At 36.7% G+C, this 9930-nt stretch overlaps 1 protein-coding gene across 1 annotated transcript; it reads left to right on the plus strand.

Annotated features, from left to right (window-relative positions):
• Window positions 1–6158: 6158 nt before the first annotated feature.
• Window positions 6159–9274, plus strand: LOC140854686 (COBRA-like protein 10). The gene is made up of 2 exons (XM_073250730.1): window positions 6159–6880; window positions 7819–9274. The coding sequence occupies exons 1-2, from the start codon at window positions 6313–6315 to the stop codon at window positions 9234–9236; spliced, it is 1986 nt and encodes a 661-aa protein (XP_073106831.1). The 5' UTR covers window positions 6159–6312; the 3' UTR covers window positions 9237–9274.
• Window positions 9275–9930: the final 656 nt, after the last annotated feature.

Genomic DNA, 9930 nt, shown 5'->3' on the forward strand with positions numbered 1-9930 from the left:
GTCTGTCCACTGCTACTTGGTAATCAATCACTATACTAGTCATCTTAATAGGCCCTTGTGAGCCTACAAGTTTTTATCAAAAGTTCAACAATATGGGAAGTTACGGAGGAATAGAAATCTTGAGCTTGTTAAAAATATGCCTCGAAACTATTAGTCATTAGATATAGAAAACGGACTTTATGAAGATCTTCTCATGGAAGCATAATGAGAAATTATTGATTGGACCAAATCGATTGTGGAGCTGATGGATCAGTTTAATCAAAAAGCAACACAGTCAAATAGGAACAATGAAGAAAGAGGATGGAAAATGGAGCTAGGGTAGTGTTGCTTTCAAATTTAATTGGTCTACTAGCTTGGTGGCGGATCTGATCATACTAAAAATTTCATACAATAAAAAAATTTCAAAGGACGAAAGTATAATTAGCATTTTTTGTAGCACATGAAGTGAGCTGTCATTAAAGCTGAGGTAATGTTATTAACCAAAAGTTAAGGATATATTAATTAAACAAAAAAAATGAAGGTCTTTTAAAGCAATCAATCATGTAGTTATTAATAATTTTTAAGCTACAAATTACAACAAAAAGTTTACCTCTTTAAAGTATAAAATTAACATGGTAGAGCACCCCTCCCCCCTCCCACAAAAAAAAAAAAGAATTCATTATAATGTGATTGTTGTTTCCAAAAATATCTAGCTGAGAAGAGGGTGCCAATTAGTGCAGTTGACAATCCTTGAAGCATAGGGATGAGGATGATCTAAACTTCATTTTTTTGCTAATCCGATTTTCAATTAAATTATTAAGATAATTTGGATTACCATCCAAAAAAACATATCAAACGTAGTAATTCAGATTACTACATTAAATTATCAGCAATATGGATAGATTGCCAGCTATCAAACACAACATAAGAAAAACTTAGCTAGGCTCGGAAGAAGTCTCCACCTCAATCTTTGTCAAATGTCAAGGTATCTTCCACCTTTGCAGCCCCTTCAACCCATGTAATGCTGATCCACCATTAAACCAGAGATCAATAGATAATGATATTCTAGGGTTCATAGAAAGGTCCAAAGGAGAAGAGCTATTGGCCTGGTCAAAGTCCATATGCAGGAGATTCCCATGACATAGGCATAGCCTATTGACCCCAGGGCGAGTGGCCTCCACGCGACAACTGATAATATTATAATCCAAACAAAGAAATCGGATGTGGAATTTGTGGGCGCATGGTTGAAACTGCCTTCTAAACGTAGAATGGCAAAAGCCACCAACCTTTCTTGCATTCGTCCATTAGAAGAAAAGTCCTATAAACTAAAGTATCCAGAATCCATAGAAAAGCAACTCTTCTGAAGTATGAATAGGATACATTTAGATCACTGGTGCATCCTGTTTCCTTGTTTTTTTAAGCCTAGGCTAACACTTTGCACTCTTTTTCAATGAATCCCGCTTGGGCCACGTCCAAAAGAAAAAGATGAATCGGATATGGGTCATTGAATGACTCAATTAGAATCTGTAATAACGTGGAAGTCATACACTATATGTGTTTCATTGAGATAATTACTGAATCTAAGGAACTAATTTGCATTTACCAATAACATTTCTGAAATTGATCATCAAGTTTGATGTTGATAGTTTTAATGTAGCTTTCAATCAATTTTGTGTAAAATGGATCATTGACAATGTCTACATGTTATCTAACTATTATTTTTTTTGTATGATATTTAATATATAATTAATTATATATTTTTTGAGAACCAGAAATAGTGAAAACTTAGATAAATTTTGGGGAGATAAGAAGGATCGGATCTAGATCTCTTACGTTACCACGAGAAGCTTTACCAACTTTTCTAGTTGGCACTCAAATTATTCTTGATCTAATTTGACCTAAAAGGTAAAAACCAATAGAATTAATATCATACCTAATCTGCTCCAACTTGCTTGCGACCTAGTGTTATGGCTTACGAGGGTGATATTCATCATATGTTAGTGTCACATAGACTGCCAAGTTACAGTCTAAACCCATGATGAGAACACTACTGGCTATCTATGAAGAAAGAAAGGAACACTATGATCTTTATTAGGAGGAAAGCCAATGCGGATTTTCATGTCTCAGACACCGGCACTTTTTTTTGTCTTTACAAAAAGAAGGGATGGGTAAAACACTAAAACCTCATCCATTTCATTAAGGCAATCAACCAACTTCAACTTCACAGAAGGGAGCTAAGATCTTTAAAATGAATAAAAGTCATATGGGGCGGGCACTATAAAAGATCATATGGGGTGGGATTCATAATGTGTCACGTGCCCCTTAATACTAATCTTAAAGTATGAGTTTAAAAGTCAAAAAATTTTTTCACTGACGCAGTTATTAGTCATGTGATTAAAGCATTCTCTTTCTTCCTCATTTTCAATACATAGCGATACACACTATATGGCCATATGATACATACTAAATATATAATCAGATGATACATACTGTAAGTTTTTTTGATATACACACCTACGCTAAATTGATACATGGTTTATCAAACTTAGTATTCACAGTACACAGTGTATGACTAGTTGATACATATGTAGCAAAATATTCATCCAATATTGTAATAAACACCTTTAAATAAAGTGATACATAGTTTTCAAAATATAACATTTATCAGTATATAGTATATAAACAAATGATACACACTAAATAGCTTATTAATATATACTGTAAGATTTTTTGATACATACCCAACAATGATCCAATATAAACCTCGAGATGCTTTGTTCTCTTTTAAATTCTTCTTCTTTTTTAAGATCTTTGTATCTAAAAATTTACGAAAACTATATATTGTTTTACCTAGAGGTGTGTATTTGGATGTTGGATGAATATTTTGTTAGGTATGTATCAACTGACTATATACTATGTATTAGTAAATACTAAGATCGATAAACTATGTATCAATTTATTTATAAGTGTGTATTAAATTGTTACTAGATGTGTATCAAAAAGGCTTTCAGTATATATCAATAAGTCATCTAGCGTGTATCATTTACTGATATATGATGTATTGATGAATGCTATGTTTTAACAATTATATATTATTTTATCTAGAGATGTGTATCAATTAGCAGTATACTCTATACTGGTGAAACTAAATTCGATAAACTATATATCAATTTAACTGTAGGTGTGTATTAGATTGTTGGTGTGTGTATATCAAAAAAATTTATAATATATATCACTTCATTATATATTTAGTATGTATTATATGGTCATATTATATATTATTATGTACTGAAAATGAGAAAGAAAGAAAAAGTTATATATCAAAAAAGTAGATGTTGTATCATATGGTCATATTATGTATTATTATGTACTGAAAATGAGAAAGAAAGAAAAAGTTATATATCATGGGACTGATGACTCCGTTAGTAGAAAAAGTCTTTGACTTTTAACTTTTAGACTCATACTTTAAGATTAGTATTAAGGGATACATGGCATATTGTGAAGCTCACCCCATATGATCTTTATTAGTGGCCGCCCCATATGATTTTGGTTCCTTTAAAACACCAATACATATAGTTTAGAAGATGATTTATTGATTTAAGAGAATCATCAAATTTTATGTGGACCACTTTGATGACTAGAGGTATAGTTAAATAAGATCCACAGTTTTGAAAAGTCGAGTAACATACTAAATTTTTGGAGACCATAACTTATCGACATAATACTTGATTGAGGTAATATTTTTTTATAAAAAAATTCAAGTAATTTTTCAAGCTCTATGATGTGTCACTATCGCTTAAAGGGTGTAACATAGTTAGTCGGTTGGTCAAATTAGAATTTTTCTATTCGAAAAAAACTTTGATCAAGGGTACCTCTTTATTTAGGAAGAATTAACAAAATATCTAATTAAAGATAAAATTGATGTAGGAGCCATATCTACTTTTTGAAAAATATAATCTTGTTCGAATTAGAAAAGAAATCCGAATTCGATTATGCAAAGACAAACCTCACTATTATAATTAAATAGAAGATATGTACTCTTGTTTTTTAATTATCAATGAAATTAAAAAAAAATCTAAACCCTATTTTGGCCAAATTTTCTATTTTTTTCTAAATTTTTTTGAAAGATCTGAATCAATTATACGAGGGAATTACATTCTAATCGAATCATTCATTGAAAATAGGAAGATCTTTCTCTTTAACAAAAATGACCTGGTAGCATCATGTACGAATAGCACTAACACTTTTTGACAATCTCTATACTACTCCATTTGAGGGAAGGTATCCTCTATTTATATTAATTATCCTCTACATATCTTTTTTTTTTTTGCCCAAGCCCCTATATTCTTTGGTTGTAGATTTTTCTGTTGTTGTTTTTCTTCTAATTAATCATGTAGTTTTTCTTTAAGTACTCTTATGTTTTTCTTTATTATTTTTGAAAAAATAAGGCCACGGTCACCTTCTCTTCCTCTTAAAAAAAGAAGAAAAAAAGGGATAGCCATGAAAAACTCAAAGAAATATTTCATAATATTTAAACAATATCTCATAATATTTATAGACTACAACATCTACTTCCATTCTTCCCTGAAATGTTTATTTGAAATGATACTATTACACATGCAATGCTGCCAAACAACCATCTTCTGTCGGATAACAAGCATAATCAAAACAAAAGCCCATTGGAAGAAATATATATATATATATATATATATACATATATATATATATATATATATATATATATATATATATATATATATATATATATACATATATACATATATATATATATATATATATATATATACATATATATATACATATATACATATATATATATATATACATATATATATATACATATATATATATATATATATATATATATATATATATATATATATATATATATATTTTAAATGTAACATATTAAAAAGGAAGGATGGGTTGATGGCATGATTAATGCAGTAAGGGGCGGTGGCCGACCAATATTCTTCAAGGCAATCATCTGAATATGGATCCTCTGGACTTTAGTTCAAGGTGGAGGTAAGAGAGATCCAATCTTCCAATCATTACACAATATTCCAATGCGATACTTGGATAGGCAAACACATCCACGGTCAACGCGATACTTAGGCCCGGTCTTGGTCCTATTGGGTGACTTGCCGAAAGTTTTCGTCTTTTAGCTTCGCATTCTTTGCAGCAATGACTGTGTGTCCACCAGCTACTCGGCCCATTGTGCTATACACAAACAAATACATAGACACCCCCTTGTTTATCCAAAATACATGTATTGGGTATTTTAAATTTACATATTTCATATCTCATACTCAGATGCAAAGGCCAGATCATCCGAGGAGCCATAAATAAGCACATTTCTGAAAAAAAAAAAAATCAATTTACCTTGACAAGTCAATAACTAAATAAATCTTTATGTAAAATTTTCTAATATCAAATATATCAATAAAGTAGGTATTGTCATAATGATTGTAACCCTTCTCTAAAGAGATGTTTCAATTAGATTCTTTGGTGTTAAGTATTTAAACTTAGATAAATATCTTCCCTTCTTTCTTCTATATAAAAAACACTTTAGAAAAATTATATTAAACATGTAAATGGTTTAGGTTTAATATATGCAATCTAATTTGGCAACTTCATTGATCCAAAATCAAAATCAAAATTTTTTGATCTATGCCAATTTATTGGTTACCTAGTAACTTTTATGCTGCTTTCACTCGAAAAAATTGAAAAGAAAAAAAAAAAAACACCAACACCACTACCACCTGCCCTTACCTAGCAATCCAACTCAAAAAAAAATAAAAATAAAAATAAAAATAAGGAGAATGATTGAATAAACTTCATCTATTATCATTGTAAAGTTACTTGAATCTAAGAGAAAAAAGAACTAATTAAAAAGATTATATTGTTTGGATTAAAGCCCTTTTAATATATCATATTCCTTCCTCTTGATTTGGTCATGCGGTTTGCACGTGCTGAGGTATTAATGTCAAAAAAGATGTCAAGGGCCGTTGGTGACTCTTCCCTCCAAATTGTTGGTTGAACTTGAGGGGAGGAGAACAAGGCTGACAAGGTCTTCTCCCAAGTCCTCCATTTCATCTCCTTCACCGGAACCAAATACCCTTTTTTTGGCAAATCCGAAACGAGAAGCCGCAACAGAGCACCACCACTTCCACAAAACCCCTCACAAAGACCATACACCACAAGTACTCGTCTCCCTTCCACCACCCAACCACCTCAAATCCCGCCATGTCTCGCCATCTCCTCCTCCACCCTCCTCTCTGAGATCACCAATTCAGAGACAGCCCAAGAAGAATGCCGCCCTGGAGATCCCTTCTCTTCGCGGCATTCTTCTTCTCCATCCTAATTCAGACCGGCGTGCTAGCCCAAGACTACGATGACTACGGCGGCGGCGATGAAAAATCCGGGCAGCTGCCGAAGGCTGCACAGAGTTGCAACGGTATCTTCTTGACATATGACTTCCTTTCTCGAGAGAGGGAATACCCTTATGTCAAGAATGCGACGGCCCAATCCTACGCCTTCAAGTCGACCGCCACGGTGCTCAACACCATGACGGAGGACCTCAAGGCATGGAGTATCTTCATCGGGTTTCAGCACCGGGAGATCCTGGTGTCGGCTTCCGGGGCGGTGATCACCGATGGGACCGACTTCCCTGCTCATGTGGAGAATGGCACATCGTTTTCGGGGTCCCCGCAGGCAGATTTGCTGAATGCCGTTGATACTGCAGGGGACTTGAATCAGATGATGGTGAAGATCGACATAACAGGAACGCTGTTTGGGGTGAAGCCGCCGGGGATACCGATGCCGAAGACGATCAAGCTGCAAAATGATGGGTTCAAGTGCCCAAAGCCGGCTCTTAAAGGTAAGCATCGCATTTAGTTCTGTGAGTCATTGGCTTGCATTGGCATGAGATGGAAGAAAGATTTGAAAAGGGATGATTGGTCGAAGCATTCTACAGATTTGAAGAAAGCCTAGTTGGTGTTGATTCTTGTTTGGGATTTTAGGATTCATCAGTTCAAAAAGAACGAGGTCATAATTTGGGATGAAGACAGACAGTATGGGAAAAGTCCAGGGAGGAGAAGAAAATAAGAGAAAAATTATATTTCAGAAAGAGTGTAATTAAAGAAAACAAGCATAGGAGAAGCCAAGTAGAAACAAATGACACTTGAAGTCAAATAAACACAGATGGTTTATGATAAATTATGTCCTCGATGATTTTTTTTGATTGTATGAGTGCTCAATGATGAAGCTATGGATAATTAATGGAATTCATAAATCGAACTGTTTACAGATAATTGCTGATGCATGGTTCTCGAGATTTCATCCTAATGGTGCAACAAAATGCATCAAAATTTAGTAGACTTTGGCAAGGCGGAAGCTTGTCCCTGATGCCTTGGAATGGTCTGGAAAGCAGCCATAATTAGAACTGATTGATTACAGTTACTGGATGCACAGATTAGAGTAACTAGACACAAAATTCGTAACCAGCATTTTTTCGGTGATAAAAATACAATGTTTGCACTAGAATGGAGGTGATGAAGGATTGAAGCATTCATATGTTTGTAAATTTTAGAATAGTTTGCAGGTGAAACTGGGGAATTTGTGAATACAACCAGAAACATATGGTTGTCTAAAAACTTGCAGCTTTCCTATGCGAAGACATTCTAGTGTGACCTGAGGATCTGATTGAAGAGATATAGATACAAAGTGAACTATGAATCCATCTCATCTTTTTTAGTTAGGAAATTTAGCATTGAGATAATATAAGAACTTGTTCGTTCTCCTCTCATTGCTATGCAGGAAGCCAGATGTATGTGTGCTGCGTCAAGGATAAGAAATCCAAGACCAAGAAGCTTCCTCCCACCAAGTTCTTGCCGCGCCGGTATGGCGACCTCACCATCGCCTACGATGTGCTCCAGGCCTATGGAAACAATTACCTTGCCCAAGTGACCCTCGACAACAACCACCCCCTCGGCCGGCTCGACAATTGGAACCTCACATGGGAGTGGAAGCGTGGGGAATTCATCAACAGCATGAGAGGCGCCTACACCCTCAAGCATGATGCATCCGAATGCATCTACGGTGTGGCCGGGAGGTTCTACAAGGATTTCGACTTCAGCAATGTCATGAGCTGCCAGAAGAAGCCCATCATCGCCGATCTGCCTCCCGAGAGAGCCAATGATACACAGATTGGCAAGATACCTTATTGCTGTAAGAATGGCACCCTCTTACCACCAACCATGGACATAACCAAGTCCAAGGCCATCTTTCAGCTTCAGGTGTTCAAGATGCCGCCCGACTTCAACCGGACTGCGCTGTATCCTCCTCACAACTGGAAGATCACCGGCCAGCTCAATCCGGAGTACACCTGCGGCCCTCCCTTCAGAGTGAGCCCAATGGAGTTCCCGGACCCGAGCGGTCTCATGGCCAAGAGCTATGCCATTGCTAGTTGGCAGGTGGTCTGCAACATATCAAGGCCTGCACCGAAGAAATCGCGGTGCTGCGTCTCCTTCTCGGCCTATTACAACGACTCGGCGATCCCATGCAGCTCCTGTGCTTGCGGGTGCCCGGACACAGATACCTGCGACCCCGATGCCCGTGCAGCATTGCTGCCACCGGAGGCTCTGCTGATTCCATCAGAGAACAGAACAGCCAAGGCCAAAGCTTGGGCTAAGATGAAACACTTCGCTCTACCGAACCCCATGCCTTGCTGGGACACCTGTGGAGTTAGCATCAACTGGCATCTTGCTTCGGACTATCGGAACGGATGGTCGGCGAGGATCACCATATTCAATTGGGAGGAGTACACTTTCAGGGACTGGTTCTCAGCTATTCAGATGCCGAAAGCTTATGATGGCTATGAGAAGGTGTACTCATTCAATGGGACCAAGTTGACGACACCCAAAAACACCATCTTCTTCCAAGGCTTGGAGGGTCTGAATTACCTGATGCCAGAGACCGATGGGAAGAACCCGACGAAGGATCCAAGGTTGCCGGGCAAGCAACAATCAGTGATCACATTCACGAAGCGGCGCACGTCGGGTATAGACGTTCCAAGGGGGGACGGGTTCCCGGCGAGGGTGTTCTTCAATGGTGGGGAATGCTCGTTGCCAGATGAAATTCCAAGAGGAGATGGGCATCGCCTTCGTGTTAGCCTTCTGCCAATGGCTTTGGCTGCAGTGGTGGTCTTTGTGTCTTTAATGGGGGATCTCTTCTAAAGAGTACATATAGTATATTTTTGTTTGTCCTTTGAGGACATATTGAAAGCCAAAAAAAAAAAAAAAAAAAAGGAGTTATTAATGCTATCTTGACATCAGAAAAATAGCAGAGTTGTTTCTTTTTGGACTGAATTCTATGTTTCAGATTATGGTTAGTGAAGTAAACAAGTTCTCACAGAACATGGCTCTTTGGTAGTCATGCCATGCACCCCAGCTTGCCCATAAATTTGAGCCTACAATAGCTAATGCTGCCTCTGGAATGTTTGGTGATAAATTCCAGCAATAGGTTGCCTTAATCCCCCCCTCCTCTTTGATGCATTCTGTTTCAAATGTGCATGGAACTGAGGCAAATGAGCCGGCATGAGCATGTCAGTCATAGTAGCCATTGTCTCTCTCCAAATTCCAACTCCTCTTCAAGAGCTAATATTTTTGCCATCGGTTGCGAGCAGTTAATTGATCTAAATATCTATTTTAGCTTTAATTATCTGGCAACATAACTAAATATATGGCTGTTGTGCAAGTATCTCATCCAACAAAATTGTCCGGAGGAGACCAATTTGGTAGTTTGATGGATCAGTGAGCCCCCAGGGAGTTCTTTTTGAGAAATTCTAATCATCACTTCCTAGCAATAGATGATGCTGCAAAACTGTCAGCCTTCATCAAAAAGTTAACACTCCGAAGGATGCAATGAATC

The sequence above is a fragment of the Elaeis guineensis genome, chromosome 1, assembly GCF_000442705.2.
Source record: "Elaeis guineensis isolate ETL-2024a chromosome 1, EG11, whole genome shotgun sequence".
NCBI classification, from domain to species: Eukaryota; Viridiplantae; Streptophyta; class Magnoliopsida; order Arecales; family Arecaceae; genus Elaeis; species Elaeis guineensis.

Excerpts from the sequence above, each read along its gene's own strand:
- LOC140854686 (XM_073250730.1), top strand. The coding sequence starts at position 6,313 with ATGCCGCCCTGGAGATCCCTTCTCTTCGCGGCATTCTTCTTCTCCATC. Across the intron at positions 6,881-7,818 it reads CCCAAAGCCGGCTCTTAAAG|GAAGCCAGATGTATGTGTGC; the intron begins GTAAGCATCGCA and ends ATTGCTATGCAG.